The sequence below is a fragment of the Lolium rigidum genome, chromosome 5 (genome assembly GCF_022539505.1).
Source record: "Lolium rigidum isolate FL_2022 chromosome 5, APGP_CSIRO_Lrig_0.1, whole genome shotgun sequence".
NCBI lineage: Eukaryota > Viridiplantae > Streptophyta > Magnoliopsida > Poales > Poaceae > Lolium > Lolium rigidum.
Genome location: NC_061512.1, coordinates 85543024 through 85566349, shown reverse-complemented (window position 1 = coordinate 85566349; position 23326 = coordinate 85543024). Strand labels below are relative to the sequence as shown.

General features: G+C 43.4%; 1 protein-coding gene across 1 annotated transcript in view; it reads right to left on the bottom strand.

Moving 5' to 3' along the window:
- LOC124656174 overlaps positions 1-19242 on the bottom strand; it is a 62017-nt gene extending 42775 nt beyond the window's left edge. Inside the window, exons 1-3 of the mRNA XM_047194966.1 lie at positions 18930-19242; positions 17128-17999; positions 17068-17097 (exon numbers count right to left, since the gene is read on the bottom strand). Coding sequence (XP_047050922.1) covers positions 17068-17097; positions 17128-17999; positions 18930-19242 — 1215 coding nt within the window. The remainder of the gene's footprint in view (positions 1-17067; positions 17098-17127; positions 18000-18929) is intronic.
- Between the last annotated feature and the right edge of the window lie 4084 nt (positions 19243-23326).

Genomic DNA, 23326 nt, shown 5'->3' with positions numbered 1-23326 from the left:
GCAAGGGAATGGAGTTGCTTTTGGAAGCCGGGGCAGGCAGGTGGAGCTTTTTGGAGATTCAAAGTTGGTGATCTCTCAACTCACGGACGAATACAAGTGCGAGAGTGAGTCACTTTTTCCATATTGGGTGGAGTGTCGTGAGCTGATGACACATTTTCGGTACATCAATTTCAATTGGGTCCCAAGGTCTCGGAATACCGACGCCAATGATCTCGCACAGATGGCGTCAGGATATAAGGACATGCCGGACGGGACAGAAGTTCAGGTACAGTTCCTGGAACAGGATGATTGGAGAGCCGATATCTTCAATTATTTGAAGGATTCGGCTCGGGGGGTGATACGTCTCCGACGTATCGATAATTTCTTATGATCCATGCCATATTATTGATGATACCTACATGTTTTATGCACACTTTATGTCATATTCGTGCATTTTCTGGAACTAACCTATTAACAAGATGCCGAAGTGCCGCTTGCTCGTTTTCTGCTGTTTTTGGTTTCAGAAATCCTAGTAACAAAATATTCTCGGAATTGGACGAAATCAAGACCCGGGGCCTATTTCGCCACGAACCTTCCGGAGGACCGAAGAGCATACGAAGTGGGGCCACGAGGTGGCCAAACCACAAGGCGGCGCGGCCAAGGGGGCCCGCGCCGCCCGTGGTGTGGGCCCTCGTCGCCCCCCGACTCTGCCCTTCCGCCTACTTAAAGCCTTCGTCGCGAAACCCCTGATGCGAAAAACCACGATACGGAAAACCTTCCAGAGACGCCGCCGCCGCCGATCCCATCTCGGGGGATTCTGGAGATCTCCTCCGGCACCCTGCCGGAGAGGGGATTCATCTCCCGGAGGACTCTACACCGCCATGGTCGCCTCCGGAGTGATGAGTGAGTAGTTCACCCCTGGACTATGGGTCCATAGCAGTAGCTAGATGGTTGTCTTCTCCTCATTGTGCTTCATTGTTGGATCTTGTGAGCTGCCTAACATGATCAAGATCATCTATCTGTAATACTCTATGTTGTGTTTGTCGGGATCCGATGGATAGAGAATACCATGTTATGTTAATTATCAAGTTATTGCATATGTGTTGTTTATGATCTTGCATGCTCTCCGTTATTAGTAGAGGCTCTGGCCAAGTTTTTGCTAGTAACTCCAAGAGGGAGTATTTATGCTCGATAGTGGGTTCATGCCTGCATTGACACCGGGACAAGTGACGTAAAGTTCTAAGGTTGTGCTGTGTCTGTTGCCACTAGGGATAAAACATTGATGCTATGTCCGAGGATGTAGTTATTGATTACATTACGCACCATACTTAATGCAATTGTCTCGTTGCTTTGCAACTTAATACTCGGAAGGGGTTCGGACGATAACCTCGAAGGTGGACTTTTAGGCATAGATGCGGTTGGATGGCGGTCTATGTACTTTGTCGTAATGCCCAATTAAATCTCACTATACTTATCATGACATGTATGTGCATTGTTATGCTCTCTCTATTTGTCAATTGCCCGACCGTAATTTGTTCACCCAACATGCTTTTATCTTATGGGAGAGACACCTCTAGTGAACTCGTGGACCCCGGTCCATTCTTTTAATACTGAAATACAAAACTGCCGCAATACTTGTTTCTACCGTTTTCTCTGCAAACAATCATCTTCCACACAATTCGGTTAATCCTTTGTTACAGCAAGCCGGTGAGATTGACAACCTCACTGTTTCGTTGGGGCAAAGTACTTTGGTTGTGTTGTGCAGGTTCCACGTTGGCGCCGGAATCCCTGGTATTGCGCCGCATTACATCCCGCCGCCATCAACCTTCAACGTGCTTCTTGGCTCCTCCCGGTTCGATAAACCTTGGTTTCTTTCCGAGGGAAAACTTGCTGCTGTGCGCATCATACCTTCCTCTTGGGGTTGCCCAACGAACGTGTGAAATACACGCCATCAAGCATATTTTCTGGCGCCGTTGCCGGGGAGATCAAGACACGCTGCAAGGGGAGTCTCCACTTCTCAATCTCTTTACTTTGTTTTTGTCTTGGTTTATTTTATTTACTACTTTGTTTGCTGCACTTATATCAAAACACAAAAAAATTAGTTGCTAGTTTTACTTTATTTACTGTCTTGTTTGCTATATCAAAAACACAAAAAAATTAGTTTACTTGCATTTACTTTATCTAGTCTGCTTTATTTACTACTGCTAAAATGGCTACCCCTGAAAATACTAAGTTGTGTGACTTCACAAGCACAAATAATAATGATTTCTTATGCACACCTATTGCTCCACCTGCTACTACAGCGGAATTCTTTGAAATTAAACCTGCTTTACTTAATCTTGTTATGCGAGAGCAATTTTCTGGTGTTAGTTCTGATGATGCTGCTGCCCATCTCAATAATTTTGTTGAATTGTGTGAAATGCAAAAGTATAAAGATGTAGATGGTGACATTATAAAATTAAAATTGTTTCCTTTCTCATTAAGAGGAAGAGCTAAAGATTGGTTGCTATCTCTGCCTAAGAATAGTATTGATTCCTGGACTAAATGCAAGGATGCTTTTATTGGTAGATATTATTCCCCTGCTAAAATTATATCTTTGAGGAGTAGCATAATGAATTTTAAATAATTGGATAATGAACATGTTGCTCAAGCTTGGGAAAGAATGAAATCTCTGGTTAAAAATTGCCCAACCCATGGACTGACTACTTGGATGATCATCCAAACCTTTTATGCAGGACTAAGTTTTTCTTCGCGGAATTTATTGGATTCAGCTGCTGGAGGTACCTTTATGTCCATCACTCTTGGTGAAGCAACAAAGCTTCTTGATAATATGATGATTAATTACTCTGAATGGCACACGAAAAGAGCTCCACAAGGTAAGAAGGTAAATTCTGTTGAAGAATCCTCTTCCTTGAATGATAAGGTTGGTGCTATTATGTCTATGCTTGCGAATGATAGGACTAATGTTGATCCTAATAATGTTCCATTAGCTTCATTGGTTGCCCAAGAAGAACATGTTGATGTAAACTTCATTAAAAATAATAATTTCAACAACAATGCTTATCGGAACAATTCTAGTAATAACTATAGGCCATATCCTTATAATAATGGTAACGGTTATGCTAATTCTTATGGGAATTCTTACAACAATAATAGGAATACACCCCCTGGACTTGAAGCTATGCTTAAAGAATTTATTAGTACACAAACTGCCTTTAACAAATCTGTTGAGGAAAAGCTCAATAAAATTGATATTCTCGCTTCTAGAGTTGATAGTCTTGCCTCTGATGTTGATCTTTTGAAATCGAAAGTTATGCCTAATAGGGATATTGAAAATAAAATTGTTACTACAGCAAATGCCATCCAAGTTAGAATTAATGAGAATATAAGATTAATGGCTGAATTGCGTGCTAGGTGGGATAGAGAAGAAAATGAAAAACTAGCTAAAGAGGAAAATGTAGCTAAAGTTTGGACTATTACCAGCACTAGCAATGCTAATGATTCACATGTTGCTGCACCTCCTACTATCAATGGTAAAATAATTGGTGTTGGCAATGCTTCTACTCCTAGTGCAAAGCGCGCAAAATTACCTGAAACCGCTAAAACCGCTGAAACCGCCCTGTGATAAAACTGCTGAAATTTTTTCCAACCTCGGGGATGATAATCCCATTGCTTTAGATTGTAATGATTTAGATTTTGATGATTGCCACATCTCTGAAGTTATAAATTTCTTGCAAAAACTTGCTAAGAGTCCCAATGCTAGCGCTGTAAACTTGGCTTTCACAAAACATATTACAAATGCTCTCATAAAAGCTAGAGAAGAGAAACTAAAACTTGAAACTTCTATTCCTAGAAAGCTAGAAGATGGTTGGGAGCCCATCATTAAAATGAGAGTCAAAGATTTTGATTGTAATGCTTTATGTGATCTTGGTGCAAGTATTTCTGTTATGCCTAAAAAAGTCTATGATATGCTTGACTTGCCACCATTGAAAAACTGTTATCTGGATGTTAATCTCGCCGATAATGCTAAAAAGAAACCTTTGGGAAGAGTTGATAATGTTCATATTATGGTTAACAATAACCTTGTCCCCGTTGATTTTGTTGTCTTGGATATTGAATGCAATGCATCTTGCCCCATTATATTGGGAAGACCTTTTCTTCGAACCGTTGGTGCTACTATTGATATGAAGGAAGGTAATATTAAATATCAATTTCCTCTAAAGAAAGGTATGGAACACTTCCCTAGAAAGAGAATGAAGTTACCTTATGATTCTATTATTAGAACAAATTATGATGTTGATGCTTCATCTCTTGATGTTACTTGAGTTACACTTTCTGCGCCTAGCTGAAAGGCGTTAAAGAAAAGCGCTTATGGGAGACAACCCATGTTTTTACTACAGTATTTTTGTTTTATATTTGAGTCTTGGAAGTTGTTTACTACTGTAGCAACCTCTCCTTATCTTAGTTTTGAGTTTTGTTGTGCCAAGTAAAGTCTTTGATAGTAAAGTAAGTACTAGATTTGGATTACTGCACAGTTCCAGATTTCTTTGCTGTCACGAATCTGGGTCTACCTACCTGTAGGTAGCTCGGAAAATTAAGACAATTTACGTGCATAATCCTCAGATATGTACGCAACTTTCATTCAATTTGAGCATTTTCATTTGAGCAAGTCTGGTGGCATAATAAAATCCATCTTTACGGACTGTTCTATTTTGACAGATTCTGCCTTTTATTTCGCATTGCCTCTTTTGCTATGTTGGATGAATTTCTTTGATCCATTAATGTCCAGTAGCTTTATGCAATGTCCATAAGTGTTAAGAATGATTGTTTCACCTCTGAACATGTGAATTTTTATTGTGCACTAACCCTCTAATGAGTTGTTTCGAGTTTGGTGTGGAGGAAGTTTTCAAGGATCAAGAGAGGAGTATGATGCAATATGATCAAGGAGAGTGAAAGCTCTAAGCTTGGGGATGCCCCGGTGGTTCACCCCTGCATATTCTAAGAAGACTCAAGCGTCTAAGCTTGGGGATGCCCAAGGCATCCCCTTCTTCATCGACAACATTATCAGGTTCCTCCCCTGAAACTATATTTTTATTCCGTCACATCTTATGCACTTTGCTTGGAGCGTCGGTTTGTTTTTTTTTTGTTGAATAAAATGGATCCTAGCATTCACTTTATGGGAGAGAGACACGCTCCGCTGTAGCATATGGACAAGTATGTCCTTAGGCTCTACTCATAGTATTCATGGCGAAGTTTCTTCTTCGTTAAATTGTTATATGGTTGGAATTGGAAAATACTACATGTAGTAATTCTAAAATGTCTTGGATAATTTGATACTTGGAAATTGTTGTGCTCATGTTTAAGCTCTTGCATCATATACTTTGCACCCATTAATGAAGAAACACTTAGAGCTTGCTAATTTGGTTTGCATATTTGGTTTCTCTAGAGTCTAGATAATATCTAGTATTGAGTTTTGAACAACAAGGAAGACGGTGTAGAGTCTTATAATGTTTACAATATGTCTTTTATGTGAGTTTTGCTGCACCGTTCATCCTTGTGTTTGTTTCAAATAACCTTGCTAGCCTAAACCTTGTATCGAGAGGGAATACTTCTCATGCATCCAAAATACTTGAGCCAACCACTATGCCAATTGTGTCCACCATACCTACCTACTACATGGTATTTATCCGCCATTCCAAAGTAAATTGCTTGAGTGCTACCTTTAAAATTCCATCATTCACCTTTACAATATATAGCTCATGGGACAAATAGCTTAAAAACTATTGTGGTATTGAATATGTACTTATGCACTTTATCTCTTATTAAGTTGCTTGTTGTGCGATAACCATGTTTCGGGGACGCCATCAACTATTCTTTGTTGAATATCATGTGAGTTTCTATGCATGTCCGTCTTGTCCGAAGTAAGAGAGATCTACCACCTTCATGGTTGGAGCATGCATATTGTTAGAGAAGAACATTGGGCCGCTAACTAAAGCCATGATCCATGGTGGAAGTTTCAGTTTTGGACACATATCCTCAATCTCATATGAGAATAATAATTGTTGCCACATGCTTATGCATTAAAGAGGAGTCCATTATCTATTGTCCATGTTGTCCCGGTATGGATGTCTAAGTTGAGAATAATCAAAAGCGAGAAATCCAAAATGCGAGCTTTCTCCTTAGACCTTTGTACAGGCGGCATGGAGGTACCCCACTGCGACACTTGGTTAAAACATGTGCATTGCAAAGATCCGGTAGTCCAAGCTAATTAGGACAAGGTGCGGGAACTATTAGTATACTATGCATGAGGCTTGCAACTTGTAAGATATAATTTACATAACTCATATGCTTTATTACTACCGTTGACAAAATTGTTTCATGTTTTCAAAATAAAAGCTCTAGCACAAATATAGCAATCGATGCTTTCCTCTTTGAAGGACCATTCTTTTACTTTTATGTTGAGTCCGTTCACCTATCTCTCTCCACCTCAAGAAGCAAACGCTTGTGTGAACTGTGCATTGATTCCTACATACTTGCATATTGTATTTGTTATATTACTCTATGTTGACAATTATCCATGAGATATACATGTTATAAGTTGAAAGCAACCGCTGAAACTTAATCTTCCTTTGTGTTGCTTCAATACCTTTACTTTGATTTATTGCTTTATGAGTTAACTCTTATGCAAGACTTATTGATGCTTGTCTTGAAGTACTATTCATGAAAAGTCTTTGCTTTATGATTCACTTGTTTACTCATGCCATTACCATTGTTTTGAGCGATGCATCCACTACATATGTTTACAAATAGTATGATCAAGGTTATGATGGCATGTCACTTCAGAAATTATCTTTGTTATCGTTTTACCTGCTCGGGACGAGCAGAACTAAGCTTGGGGATGCTTGATACGTCTCCGACGTATCGATAATTTCTTATGATCCATGCCATATTATTGATGATACCTACATGTTTTATGCACACATGTCATATTCGTGCATTTTCTGGAACTAACCTATTAACAAGATGCCGAAGTGCCGATTCTTGTTTTCTGCTGTTTTTGGTTTCGAAATCCTAGTAACAAAATATTCTCGGAATTGGACGAAATCAAGACCCGGGGGCCTATTTCGCCACGAACCTTCCGGAAGACCGAAGAGCATACGAAGTGGGGCCACGAGGTGGCCAAACCACAAGGCGGCGCGGCCAAGGGGGCCCGCGCCGCCCTGTGGTGTGGGCCCCTCGTCGGCCCCCGACTCGCCCTTCCGCCTACTTAAAGCCTCCGTCGCGAAACCCCCGATGCGAAAAACCACGATACGGAAAACCTTCCGAGACGCCGCCGCCGCCGATCCCATCTCGGGGGATTCGGAGATCTCCTCCGGCACCCTGCCGGAGAGGGGATTCATCTCCCGGAGGACTCTACACCGCCATGGTCGCCTCCGGAGTGATGAGTGAGTAGTTCACCCCTGGACTATGGGTCCATAGCAGTAGCTAGATGGTTGTCTTCTCCTCATTGTGCTTCATTGTTGGATCTTGTGAGCTGCCTAACATGATCAAGATCATCTATCCGTAATACTCTATGTTGTGTTTGTCGGGATCCGATGGATAGAGAATACCATGTTATGTTAATTATCAAGTTATTGCATATGTGTTGTTTATGATCTTGCATGCTCTCCGTTATTAGTAGAGGCTCGGCCAAGTTTTTGCTAGTAACTCCAAGAGGGAGTATTTATGCTCGATAGTGGGTTCATGCCCGCATTGACACTGGGACAGAGTGACGGAAAGTTCTAAGGTTGTGTTGTCGTTGTTGCCACTAGGGATAAAACATTGATCCTATGTCCGAGGATGTAGTTATTGATTACATTACGCACCATACTTAATGCAATTGTCTCGTTGCTTTGCAACTTAATACTGGAAGGGGTTCGGACGATAACTCGAAGGTGGACTTTTTAGGCATAGATGCAGTTGGATGGCGGTCTATGTACTTTGTCGTAATGCCCAATTAAATCTCACTATACTTATCATGACATGTATGTGCATTGTTATGCTCTCTCTATTTGTCAATTGCCCGACCGTAATTTGTTCACCCAACATGCTTTTATCTTATGGGAGAGACACCTCTAGTGAACTGTGGACCCCGGTCCATTCTTTTAATACTCGAAATACAAATCTGCTGCAATACTTGTTTCTACTCGTTTTCTCTGCAAACAATCATCTTCCACACAATTCGGTTAATCCTTTGTTACAGCAAGCCGGTGAGATTGACAACCTCATCTGTTTCGTTGGGGCAAAGTACTTTGGTTGTGTTGTGCAGGTTCCACGTTGGCGCCGGAATCCTCGGTGTTGCGCCGCACTACATCCCGCCGCCATCAACCTTCAACGTGCTTCTTGGCTCCTCCTGGTTCGATAAACCTTGGTTTCTTTCTGAGGGAAAACTTGCTGCTGTGCGCATCATACTTTCCTCTTGGGGTTGCCCAACGAACGTGTGAAATACACGCCATCAGGGGGCACCCAAAAGGATAATATACAAGGCTATGAAATATGTCCTTATAGGAGATGACATGTTCTACAGGACGTTGGAAGGGTTACTACTCAAATGCCTGGGACCAACTGAGTCTAATCGGCTCTTACATGATGTGCATGAAGGCGCCTGTGGAACTCACCAATCGGCCCATAAGATGAAGTGGTTAATTAGGCGATCAGGGTTTTATTGGCCTACCATGCTGGAAGACTGCTTCAAGTACTACAAGGGATGCCAAGCGTGTCAGATGTTCGGAAAATCCAGATGATACCCGCATCAGCGATGAACCCCATCATCAAACCTTGTCCATTTCGAGGTTGGGGCATGGATATGATCGGCAAAATACATCCTCCGTCAAGCAAGAACCACGAGTGGATTCTGGCCATTACAGGTTATTTCACCAAATGAGTGGAAGCCGTTCCCATGAAGAAAGTAAAATTGGAAGATGTTATCCAATTTGTCAAAGAACATGTCATTCATAGGTTCGGGATTCCCCAAACCATCACGACCGATGGAGGTTCGGTCTTTGTCTCTAAAGAATTCAGACAGTTCTGCGATGACATGGGGATTAAGCTAATCCGATCATCTCCATACTATGCTCAAGCCAACGGACAAGCCGAAGCATCCAATCAAAGCCTGATCAAGCTGATTAAAAGGAAGATTGACGAGAACCCTAGGGTGTGGCATGAGACGTTGTCAGAAGCTTTGTGGGCCTATCGCATGTCATGCCATGGAGCTATAAAGACTACGCCGTACCAGCTTGTCTATGGGCAGGAGGCCGTATTTCCTTGGGAAATTACGGCTGGATCGAGACGTGTCACATTTCAGAATGATCTGACACCGGAAGAGTATGCGACCCTGATGAGTGACACTATTGAGGATGCAACAGAACTTAGACTTTGGTCGTTGGAGAAGATTAAAGAGAACAAGGCCAGGGTAGCTCGGGCATACAATAAGAAGGTGAGACCAAAGGAGTTTCAAGTTGGTGATCTAGTATGGGAAGCCGTGTTGCCACTAGGAACCAGGGATAAATCATATGGCGTCTCCTAATTGGCACGGTCCTTACAAAGTCATCCAGGTTCTGAAGGGCAACGCCTACATGCTTGAACAGTTGGATGGTGTGAGGTTCCCAGTGGCCGTCAATGGCCAACATCTCAAGAAGTATTTCCCAAGCATGTGGGATGATGGGCAGTGAGATATGGGGGCCGATTTTGAATCGGCCAGTAAAAAAGAAAAAAAAAATAAAACCACGGCCGATGCACAGACATCGACTTGAGAAAACGTGTGGAGACAACAGTATGCGTACAGCCGATGCACGGGCATCGACTTCAGAATAATAAAAGCCGATGCATTGCCATCGACTCTAGAGGAACAAGTTCAATTAAGCAGGTTAACAGACCAGTTTCAAACCAGAAATCAAGGTATTTGGGATGAATCTCCTAATAGTTTGATGAGGAGTTCAAGACCTGTTGGACCGTGTGGATAGGCAACGGCTTGGCCTCAAATCGCGTTTATAGTACAAGCCGATGCCCTGCCATCGGCTCTCTGTACAGCGACTTCGTTCGACGATCGGCATGTTGACAAGAAAGCAAGATTAATTGGGGAATATTTTCTTCATTAATAGTGGAATTTCTTACAAAGAAAGAGCCGATTGCTCGAGGAAGAAAGAACAAAAGCCGACTACTACTAGTCCCTAATCTAAGGGCCGTTGCTGCCCTCGTCATCGTCGTCGCTGCCGCCGGCGCAGCTGCTGATAAGCTCCTCATCACTGCTCCCGTAGCCTTCTACGGGGGCCTCGTCTTCTTCATCATCGTCATCGCTGTCATCGTCCCACCAGGCGCGGAGGCGCTTCGCCGGTGGGTAACCTTCGAGGGAGTCGTCGTCGTCCTCTTCCGCCTCTTCCTCGGAGGAGGTGAAGTCGTCCCAGGAGAAGCGGTCGTCCTCGCTCTCCGCCTCCTCCTCCCCGTCGACAAGAAATTGAAGATCGTCCTCTCCGTCGGTCAAGGATTTGTCATCCTCGGACTAGATGGAGGAATCGTGTTCCTCCTTGTCCCACGTCGTTGGGGTGAGGATGTCATGCGCCGCCAATGAGCCCCACTCTGGCGTCGGCTCACGGAAGGGAGATGATACGTAGGAGAGATTTGAGGAGGCAGAAGAGGAGGAGGAGGAGGAAGAAGACATGGCTATGGAAGAATGGGGATTTTTTGCTGATGGCTAGTATGGAGCAGGAGGGTGAAGGGGCGAACTGCTCGACGCGGATAAATAATGGGATATTGGGGAGAATTAATGTTACAGAAGTTTCCGAGGAAGTGGTGCCAAAGAATTGTCAAATCGCGCATAGAAGTCAAGAAGACAAGGCATCATGATGAAGGATACTGCGGCGGTTCTGCTCTGCCACGACATGACCCGACGAAGGAAAAGCATAATGATTTTGGAATTGTCATTTCCAAAACCAGGGGGGCATGTGTTATCACCAGAATTTGACCGGATCAGAGGTGGGCCGCGATTGAAGATGGGCTTGAAGAATATATATGGAAGAAATACATGAATCGGCCTTGTATACAAAGTTTGGGCTAGTTTGCCCGTGTATCTGTAACATAGTAGGATACGTGTCGATTAGATAGAGTTTGGGCTCGTGCCCGGTTGGGATTATTCCCACGTTAGAAAGTCTACGGACTATAAATATGTATCTAGGGTTTATGAAATAAACAACAACCACGTTCACCACAAACCAATCTAGGCGCATCGCCAACTCCCTTGTCTCGAGGGTTTCTTCCGGGTAAGCATCATGCTGCCAAGATCGCATCTTGCGATCTAGGCAGTACACGTTTATTCGTTGTTCATGCATTGCTCGTACTGAAGCCTTTTTGATGGCGAGCAACGTAGTTATCATAGATGTTTTAGGGTTAGCATTGTTCATCGTATCATATGCTATCGTCGTGCGACCCTTAGACATCTAGCCGCCCTTACACCTATCTTGGGTGTAAGGGCGGCACCCGCTTGATCATTATTTAGTAGATCCGATCCGTTATGATTGCTCCTTGTTCTTCAAGGATTAGTTTAATATCTGCATGGTTAGGCCTTACAAACGGGTTGAAGGATCCAGAGTGGCGCGTAGGGTGTAGTTTGCTAGCCCTAGACAGGATGTTCCGAGGATCAACTTCGCGTTGGTTTTTAGGCCTTGTCTAGGGTCGGTTTACGATCACCGTGCGTGGCCGCCGAGCTCAATCACGAGTAGGATGTTCCGATTATGCGGTGAAAACCCTAAATCGTAGTAGGTCGTTTTAGCTTTATTTTGATCAAGCAGGACCACCATCCGATCGTACACCTCGTACGAATCATGGGTGGATCGGCTCCTTGAGCCGATTCACGGGACAACTCGAGAGCCGATCGAGGCTCGTATTTAATGTTTACGTGTATGCCATGCGAGAAACTAAGCGAGGCACATCCAACACCTTCCCGACCAGGTATAGGTCGGGTGGCACGCCCTGCATCAGCATCGGACGTGCGTGCCGAGTCTTTGCGGGCCGTCGCTCGGAGGGACCAGGGCCAGCCGCAGTCCTGGGAGCCTCCCGGCTCTACAGTGTTGCCCGTCGCTGCTCACCGGTGGGTTTCTGACCGCAACACATGGAACATAAGAAATTATAGATACGTTGGAGACGTATCACACAACACCACTTATGAGGTTTACTATTCTGGAAATTGAAGATGAAGAAGAAGGAATGACAGAGGAGAAAATAGTAACACTGAAATATGAATATTTGCCTGAATTTTGCTATAGATGTGGAATTATTGGGCACACAGAAAATTTCTGTTTTCCGAAAGAAGGAAATGAAGGAAAGAGACAATATGGGCCTTGGCTACGTGCTGTCATTGTGAGAGGCAGTCCAAGAAGCTCAAGCGAAAAAAGCAAGTTATGGTTAACAAATAGTGCAGGAAGCTATGAAAGCATACAAACCATTGAAGGTCCATCCTGGAGAAAAGAGGCGCACGGTGAGGAGAATCAAGGAAAAGGAAAGGAAAGTGAACAGAAGGAAACCATGAAACAATGAGAATCCATAAAGGAGAATTTGAATTTTGTTGACGAGGGAAAGAGAATCACACCTGAAGGAGAGCTCCAAGTTGACAAGTTAAACAAAGCTGAAAGCAAGGACCAAACAGAAGAGGAAGACCTTAAAAGGGAAGGATATAGTAATCTCCACAGATCAAGCAACCTAGTCAGGTATAAGGAGATTCCAAATGAGGAGGAAGGAAAATCAAAACAGCGCACTTACAAGCGTTTCAGAAAAAGTAAATACAAAACACAGGAAATACAAGGAAAGGAAAGCGATTCAATTGTGAAGAAGAGAAATGCAAATTTGATGGAGATAGATGATGACATCTTCAACATCAAAAAGGCAAGAATGGAAATTGACAAGGAGGATAACACAGATAAGGAGAAGGAAGATGATGAGCAAATCAAACATGAAAACGCTGGGCTGCAGAGACAACCCGGCGAGACAAAATGAGACTTGCAAGCTGGAACTGTCGGGGAATGGGTAATGGCCCGGCAGTTCGAGGACTTCTGGATTTCCAGAAGAAGGAGGACCCAGATTTACTATTTTTATGTGAAACAAAGATGAAAGGAAAGGAAATGTGCAGGTTTAAACATATGCTGGGAATGCATGGAATGGTAGCAAGGGATTGCGAGGGTAGAAGTGGGGGTATTGTGTTGTTTTGGAAAAAAGAAATTAATGTCAAGCTATGCAGCTTTTCAAAATACCATATTGATGTGAAAATAGAGGAAAGTGATGGTTTCAATTGGAGATTCACTGGCATATATGGAGAACCGGTTGCTGATAGAAGAGAAATTACATGGAAACTTATGAGGATTCTAAAACAACAATACAATTTACCCTGGTCACGCTTATGCTTCACAAAGACAAAATAAGAACAAAATTGAGAAAATCCAAAAAGAAGATGGCACCTGGATCATAAATAAAGAACAACTGAAGGACTATATTACAGAGTATTTTTCAAAGTTGTTCTCTTCTTCGACGAGGGGAAAACATTGATGAAATCCCGCAAAACGTCCCGGTGAAAGTAAGTGAAGGTATGGATGAAGCTTTATGTGCATAATACACAAGAGAAGAAATCAAAGAGGCCCTAAATAATATTGGAGATTTGAAAGCTCCGGGACCTGACGGAATGCCATCGGTGTTTTTCAAAAAATTCTGGAACATTGTGGGTGATCAAGTTACAAAGGAAGTACTTAATGTATTGAAGGGAGGTGAAATACCAGAAGGATGGAATAATACAATGGTAGTCCTCATCCCGAAAACAAGAAGGCCAAAGAATCTCAAAGAGTTAAGACCTATAAGCCTTTGTAATGTGGTTTATAAGGTGGTGTCTAAGGTAATCACCAACAGATTGAAACTCATATTACCTAACATAATTTCACACAATCAAAGTGCATTTGTACCGGGACGTATTATCTCGGACAATATTACTGCTAGCATATGAATTTACTCATTTTTTGCAGAATAAAATAAGTGGAAGCACGGGATATGCTGCACTTAAACTTGATATGAGCAAGGCGTATGATCGAATTGAGTGGAATTTCCTAGAAGGTATGTTAAACAAACTGGGTTTCAAAAGAAGTTGGATTAATCTAATGATGAAATGTGTCTCTACAGTGAAATACCAAATCAGAGTCAACAATGAATCAACTGAAGTTATAGTACCACAAAGAGGGTTGAGGCAAGGAGACCCTCTCTCCCCTACCTTTTCCTTATATGTGCAGAAGGTTTTTCAGCAACGCTTCATCAAGCGGAACAAAAAGGAAGATTGAGAGGTATTAAAATCTGCAATAATGCTCCTAGTATTAATCACTTACTATTTGATGATGACTCCCTTTTACTTATTGAAGCCAATGAAGCAAATGCAAAAGAAGTCAAAAGGATCCTAGACACCTATGAGAAATGTTCGGGCCAGATGATTAATAGAGACAAGTCCTCCGTTTTATTCAGCAAGAATACAAAGAAACAGAACAAGAACAGGGTAAAGGCCATCTTAAGTATCAACAAAGAAGGACACTCACGAAGGTACTTAGGCTTACCTGTCTATATTGGAAAATCTAAAATTAAAACATTTGCATATCTAAAAGAAAAAATCTGGAAATGCATACAAGGATGGAAGGAGAAGTTACTTTCCATAGCTGGCAAGGAAATCCTAATTAAAGCGAGTACCACAAACGAGTGCCGATCTATGCAATGGCAAGTTTTGATTTAACCAAAAGTTTTTGTGATCAATTGAGCTCCATGATATGCAGGTATTGGTGGAGCCAGGTAGAAAAAGAAAATGGCATGCATTGGGTTAGCTGGGAAAGGATGACTCTACCCAAAAATTGTGGTGGTTTGGGATTCAGAAGTATACATCATTTTAACTTAGCTATTCTTGCAAGGCAAGCATGGAGACTGCTCAATAATCCGGAGGCATTATGCACCAAAGTTCTAGCAGCAAAATATTTTCCTGATGGGAAGATACTCCAAGCAAAACCAAGAAAAAGTATGTCATATACTTGGAGGAGTATACTGAAAGGAGTGGACTTACTTAATAAAGGCATAGTATGGAGAGTGGGGAATGGCACAAAAATAAACATATGGCAGGATCCTTGGATACCAAGAGACATAACAAGGAGAGTAATATCTAGGAAAAGGAAGAATGTAATCACCAAAGTAGAGGAGCTCATAAATCCAGTTACAGGCACATGGGATATACAAATGTTGAACCAAACATTTGAGAAAGAGGATGTACAAGCTATACTCCAAATTCCAGTTTTCAACCAGTTTGAAGATTTCCCAACATGGCATTACGACAAAAAAAGGGGTATTCTCAGCAAAATCAGCATACAGAGTAGCAAGGGACATGGAAGCTCAAGATTCTATCCACGGCAACCCAGCCTCATCTCAAAGTGAGAACAAGGCCTTAATATGGAAGAAATTGTGGTCACTTCCCCTTCCTAGTAAAATCTTACACTTTTTATGGAGGTTAGCCACTAACACTCTTCCACTGCGTATGAATCAAAGAAGAAGAGGGATGGATGTAGGGAAGAACTAAATAAGTGCAGAGATCAAATTTCAGTACTGGAAATAGTTTTCAGTTTACAGGAGGAAAGGAAGTTAACAATATGCTGTGCACTATGGCTGTGGTAGAATGAAAGGAATAAAGCAAATGCTGGAGATAAAATCAGACCTCTTCAACAAACAGTTTCTTCAGTAATGATCCACACAATGGATTATAAGAAACTGGTCCAAAAGAAGCAATCAAGCAAGAAAACAGAGCCAGGTAAATGAAAACTACCCTTGCATAATTATGTCAAAATAAACATAGATGGGGCGTTCCACAAAAATACAAATACAGGAGGCTGGGGTTTTATCGTTAGAAACGAATGTGGCTTTCCAGTAGCATCTGGGGAAGGTCACAATATAGGAATACAATCAGCCCTACATGGTGAAGCTTTTGCTATGCTGCAGGCAATAAAAATTACTTCTCAGATGGGATGCAACAAAGTGCAATTAGAAATGGATGCAACGGAGCTGAAGAAAGCAGTCACAACTCAGGACTATGATCTATCACAATTAGGACCTCTTTCCAAAGAAATAAAATCCCTTCTAGGCTTGGCTTATGATGATGTAAAATTATTAGTATGTAAAAGAACTTGTAACAATATAGCTCATGTACTAGCAAATCAGGGTGCTATGTTAGAGGATAGCAACCAAAATGTATGGATTGCGGAACTTCCACATTTTGTAACTGAACTTTGTGATGGTGAGTTGGCCAGTTTATATGTTTAATGGAATACAGTAGTGTTCCTTCTCAAAAAAAAAAATAGAGGACTCTATAGATCCAGTTTACGAAATAAATCTTAAAATATTAAATATTAGACTCATTTCGAAGAGTTCGTCGCGAGAAAGTCAAATATGACTCATTTCAAAGAGTTCGTCTCGAGGAAGTCAAATATGCAAACAAAAACTCATTTGCATTTGTTGCGTGAAAGTTGTGCTCATTTTTCAATTAGTAGTATACAATTAGGGAAGAGAATCTTGTCATAGGGGTGGGTACATGTGCGGATTCCACAAATGGGCATCTATGCCATACAATGGGTGAGACATCAACTTTACCCACATCCAGTTCACCAAATCATTTCCGCAATGTAAGTGCGAAGTTTATGATCAGGATCCACCAATTTTGATGAATCGAAATCATCCGGATAAAACTCAGCTAGCTTCAATAAAATGATGCCATGTGAATAAGCAAGCGCTGAATTTACTTCACTGAATCTATCATCTAACTCTTCAAGTTGCCAATCAATAACATATTTACGATACTCTATTTGGCAATGATGAAGGTTTGTGACATTGGTTGTTTGTCGCGTATTATGCCGATTGACATGTTCAGTTTGAGAATGTTATGGTGTTCACAAATATGCTGGCGTCACCTTTGAACTTGTTAAATGTGTGTGTGTTTTTTTTATGGCAGAAACATAATGGCAAGCTAGACGGAATACAAATACACAGCGATGCATCATGCACGCATATATATGCTTCGTTTTGTGTTGCTCCGACAAGATCTGCTGACCGTCGAGTTTATGACGACATGGCAATTTCGACGTGACTGCTACCACTTTCATGTAAAGAAGCAGTAGCAACAAGACTGCTAGCATCCTCATCGTTCCCGCCGTTGAAACCCGAAACAGCTGAGACCGTGACGGCGAGCTGCTCCTCTTCCTCGGTGATCAGTGCCTCCTTGATGTCAGTATCACCATCCCTCGCTCGGCGAGTGCCGTTGCCCTCGGTGTACAGCTTCAGCAGGTTGGCCAGGTCCGGCGACGAGGAGTAGACCGAACCCGGCAAGAAATCCACCAGCGACTGGTAATTGTTGTCGTCGCAGTCTTCCTGCTCGACCAAATCACCGCCACCGTCCCGATTCCGGCGGCTTCCCAGCCGGTTGAACGGAGCCGAGTCCGGGTCCACGGCGACGTCGTGTAGCTGCGCCCTGACCCTGCACGCGTCGAGCTGCCGCTGCAGCCCGTGCTTCTCCGTCTCCGTCTCGTGGACGAGCTGCATGGCGACCCGCACCGCCTCCCGGTCGAACTCGCCTTGCTCCTCGAGCTGCCGCCGGCGCTCCACCTCCCCCGCCTTGGCGCGCCGCTCGCTTTCGAGCTCGGTGCGCACCGCCTCGAGCTCCCTCCGTTGGGCTCGGAGTGCCGCGACGAGGCCGCTCACCGTCAGCTCCGGCGTCTCGTCGAGCCCTTTGGCACACTCCTGATTTTCTTCTGGGAAAGCGACGATGGGGCCAAGCTCGAACATGGATACGTACGGGCCTTCGCCGTTGCCGCTGCCGATGCTCGTGGTTCTTTCGAGGTTGCTCAGGCCGGTGGCACGAGGATGCTCATTGTCGCCGCCACGATCTTGCTCGCAGATCTCGCTGCCGATCGAGACAACACGGCGGTGAGCCTCCAGACCTGTGGAGTGTGGACACGTTGTCAGTTGTCAACGCGAAGGGGTGAACTCGTGGTTTTCTTTCGCCAAGAATTTACATTTTGTTTGATAAACGATGCTTTATTACTCAAAAGATTTAAGCATTACGCCTCTGCGTAACCAGAATGCATACAGCCGTTCAAGTTCTCGATCAAGTTACTAAAATTAAAACAAGAAGTAGCAAACACCGCCAGCTAGCAATTCAAGGATTTACATTTGTGGCAGAATGTATCATGTGCGCCCAAGGATATGGTGCACTAGATACGTACTCAGGTAAAAGCAAACAAGTCAGTTTGCTGCCAAAAACTGCACTAAACTCAGCTAAAAAAGACATTTAGCACATAGAAATGGTTGTGCAAATCCCAGTTTCGTCCCTGTCTTACTACAGTTTGCCACCTTGTTCAACAACAACACAGAGTTGGCAGTGACACCACCTGTATCATTCGCAAGTCATTACGGCAAGTGGCAACTACCGACGTGCATGCTACCCAATTGCTAGATTTGGTTCAAGCTTCTAGTATCTTATTTCCTCTTAGGGTTTGATTGGCAGGATTCTTAGAACACAGAATAGGAAAACTGCAAAGGACGAAAATCATACAAAATTGCTACGACATTCCCCCGTGAAGTCTATCACCGAATCAATTTAGCAAAATGGATGAACAGTCGAATCCTATCAAAGGCGTATGTTCTTTCCCACCAAAAGCATTGTAAAAGCTCACCTAGTAAGGCAGCACCAACCAAAAGATGAAAAAGAATCGAGAGATCCCGATTTCAGTCTACTTTGGTGGCAAACGCCAACAACTCAAACCTAAGCAAATCCATATTTATAATTATACGATTCGCAGTAATAAACTAGTAATGTGATCGCTAATGTATTCTCAAGCAAAAGAGTAAGCATTTGATTGATTAGTTACCTCCAGGTTTATCCGAATCATGTTTCGTCCCTCTGTCGACGTGATCGGAAGGAGAGCACGTCCTTTGCGCGATGGCGGCGACGTGGGCGTCGCAGAGGAGGCGGCGGAAGGCGTCTTGTTCTTGGCTGCAGCCGGCGTCAGAGGAGGAGAGCAAGCGGTGGACGCGGGCGCAGAGGAGGCAGGGCGGGCCGAGGCGGAGCGAGGAGGCCACGGCGGCGATGAGGCAGAAGGCGGCGCCGTTGGCGAGGAGCAGCGACGCCAGCGCCCACTGCAGCACCGCACGCACCAACACGGCCAAGAACTCGCGGACCATCGCACCCCCTCCTCTACCACGAAATGAATATTTCAACTCAGCAACAGAAAATCCAGAGAAAGAATCATGGAAAATTTGGGGATTAATTGAGGATCAGAGAAGATGCCGGTGGGCCGGAGTCAATCAAGAGACAGGGGAAAGGGGGCGAGGAGGAGGAATGTGGGTTCGGTGGACAGCGTCAGCTCGATCGGACGGAGGTGAAGAGTAGAACAAGTGTCAACTTTGCAAAATGGAGCTCCACTAAGAGGGAAAAGAAAGGGTTGATGATAGAATGATTGGGCTAATCAATCTTCTGAAAGGAGATTGCAGAGTAGGAGGGAGAGAGACGTCAGGGGACATGGGTCTACTACTACAACGACTCTGACGAAAGCATTGCTTCTCCTTGGTTCTTTTTTCCCGAGATGCCAGTATTTGCAATGCCGACGCCTTCCGATCACCACGACCACGCTCGTCGATTTGTGGTTTCTTCCGCTAAATATTTCGTTTTCATCCGAGGCGATATTTACATCCCCGACGAGAGGAGTTGTCCCGTTCTAGCCTTGCAGCGTAGGAGTTCCCGATGGATAACCTAGTATGTTTTGCTGGTGTTTGTTACGAAGTGGAACGGGACATCGTGGATCAGGATCACAGACGTCGGCACGCCAACAGAAAACCAAAGGATTGGAAGTTTCAGAATTTTGTACATGGGTTGAATGATTTATATGGCTGCAAAGATGAGGACAAAGATTCAGTTACTCTAAATTTCATAGAAAGATTTGCATTGCTGGCATATATGGAAAGAGCGCTGTGGAAGGGTTTATTCTTCCATGCCTGAGCGTCAATTTCTGGAAATGCTAAAGAATGATTTGTTGCTGATGGGAACCTATCTACAGGAGAGAAAAAAAAAAGAGTACGGACGACGAGCTAGGCGTGCAGCCTATCATTAGCGAGGAGTCAGCCTCTTGATTTATGTTTTCCGTTCTTGTACTTGTCTGTTTTGTTTCTCTATCAGGTAGTTTCTGAACTTCTCCTTCCACTAAATTGATTTGGGAGAGCACATGCCATTCCCTAAAAAGTATTTGCATTATGTTACCAAATAGAGAGGACTTTTTTATCAAAAATAAATAAATAGAGAGGGCTTGTCCGCGCTAGGTGATGGCGATAAAATTCAGACTACTGAGCACGCTGGGTGGTACCGTCAGCAAGGGCGAAAAATTTGGAGAAGATGGTGATGAGATTAATCCGCAAAACTCGGTGCGTCTTTGAGAGTAAAGTACTTCTCATACTAGCTAAAATCATGGGTAGATTGATTGCCTTCTTGCCAATATGCTTTCATCTGAGGTAGTTTTATCTCAGAGAATGTGGTTACTACACATAGTAATTCATGATGTAGTAAAAAGGAAGGAGATACAGTTTTCAAGATTGATTATGAGAGAGCTTATATACAGAAAATCTTGATTTAATGTTAGAAATTTTAAGGCCTAGAGCTTTTTACCCAACTTTTATAAATGGGGTTAAGAGAGCACACAAGATGACTCTCTTGCTGTTTAAAATCAATGATGCGGAGGGAGGTTTTTTCGGTAAGGGAATCCATGTGCCTCTCTCCTCTTTAAAGTAGTAGTGGATGTCTTTTACAAAATGTTAACTAAAGGGTCTGAAGTTAATCTGATTAGAGAGTTATGTCCTAGATTGATTCCTGGTGGGATTGCCAGTCTGTAGTATGTAGATGACACATTGCTATTCTTAGAAAATGATACTAGATTTGTTAATATGAAATGGATCCTAACATGTTATGGATAGTTGTCAAGAATGAAATTAACTTATCACAAAAGTGCTTTCATTCCTATTAGCATGGAGTCTGGGTTTACCTTTACATCATGACAGGTTGAGTAGGGAAGATTTGCAGCCTTAAATTGATAGTCTCCTTAGTAGGATGCATGGGTGGAGGGGTAAGCTGCTATGTTTTGCAGCTAAAAGGACCCTGATCAAAGCAGCTATATCTAGTATTCCTATATATGTTGTCTTTCTTTAAATTCCCAAAAAGGACTATGAAGTTATCAATACTCAATTAACACACTGCATCTGGAGAAATGAAGATGGAAACAAGAAGATTCACCTAGCTAAATGGCCTTCATTTGCATGAAAAAAGAGTTCCCAGCCTAGGGATTCCTAATCTGCAGGACCTTCACATTTGTTTGATAGATTCTTGAGTCAAAAGGTACATCCAAGGAGAGGGTACTCTCCAGAGGAAAATATATAATTGATGCCAAAAATAACACTAAGGATCCTAAAATCCTCTATTGTCATGATGCAAGCCCTTCCACCTTCCGAAAAGGTGTAATGTGGGACGCTCCATCAGTTATGGTGAGTTATATGTGGCATGTAGGGAATGGAAATTATGTTAAGCTTTGGGAAGATATATGATTTGGAATTTCTCCCATAGCTACTCAGTTTTGGGATTTGTTCTTTATTTCTAATCAACAAATCATGACTATAGCTTACATCTGAGATGTCACACAACTTAGATGTACCTTTAGAGAACCTCTAATGTATCACTGATGGTACAATGGCTTGAGTTGATTGAGATAGCTAGGACTATTAATCATACTATGGATGAGGGTCATCTTATTTGGCGGTATAAGACAAATGATGTTTATTCCTCTAAGTACATGTATGTCTTAGTTAATTTTAGAGGCATTAAACCCATTTATCTACCTTAGCTTTGGGATTTTAAGATCCTACGGAGAATTCAGGTGTTTCTTTGGATCTTCTCACAAAATAAGTGACCATGGATAATCTGAGAAAAAGGGGCATACCCAAGCCAGAAAGTGATCTTTGTAAGGACTTTAAGTCAGGTAATCATATTTTCTTTGATTGCATAATAGTTGCCTTCCATTGGGAGGATGTTTTTAAAGTTTTTCATATTAATGTCACTAACTTTGAATCTATTGCTTGTAAATGGTTATGCAATAAAAGGTTTATGCACTTTAATGTTGTTACTTATGCCATCCTTCGGGGAGTGTGGAATATAGAAAATTAGAAATAGTGTAGTTTTAGATCGATCTACCTTGATAAACATGAAACGGGCGTGGTGCTTAGTTCTATCATATCTCAGGAATAGGAAAGTTCCCTTAAAGGAGTTGTAGGGAGAAAAATGTGGGCAATTCATGGACAGATGGGTCGCCAGACTAAAGAAGTTGTTGGCACTGAAACTACACAGATTTTTGATGCGTTTTCTGATGTGGTCTAAGACCTAGATTGTGGCCCGATCTTGCGAATTGACCCGGAATCGAAAGGGGAAAAGAGGGGAAACGAAGAACACGATGAACACGACGAACGCGAAGAACACGAGGACACACGCACGCACACCAACCCGATACAACCGATGCTTACCCTCGTGGCTCGATGGACCACGCCGAATAGAATCACCCACGGAAGAGACCGCGGTAGAATTCCGAGGTGAGAGACCGGTGTTGGAGACGGAGATCGGTGAGGGAGAGAGAGTGCACCACACTAGAATCTCACTCACAAATCCAATCCACAACAAGGGTGGCCTTGATTACGAGAGGGATGATACCCTAGGGAGACAAAGCTCAAGTTCTATCCTAAGCCAAATCTTGTCTAACCCTAGCAAATGGGGATACGGGGCACATATAGGCCAGATTCAAGTCAAGGGTAGTTTGGGGCAAATGCTAATTAAATTACAACCGTTGGATGAGAAGCAATGGTTCAGATTTGGGCACATTCCGCACGGGCGGTACCTCGGGCGGAGGTACCGCTCATGGTACCGGAAACAACCTCATTTGGATTCGAAGTGTACTGAGGCGCGGGGCACCTGGGCGGTACCACGGCCGGTACCATGGCCGGAGGTACCGGCCTGGCCTCCTCTTCCCGCGGGCGACGTGGCCGCGTGCGGGCGCACCAGGACCGGCCGGTAGTACCGGCCAGGTGTGGCCGGTAGTACCGGGCCTGGCCTCTCCGCGCGTGGCCACCTCTTGTGAGTGGTACCGGCCATGGGGAGGGTGGAGGCTCCGGCCATGGCATGCCTGGAGGCTCCGGCCAGAGTGGTGGCCGGCCATGGCAGCCTGGAGGCTCCAGCCTCCCT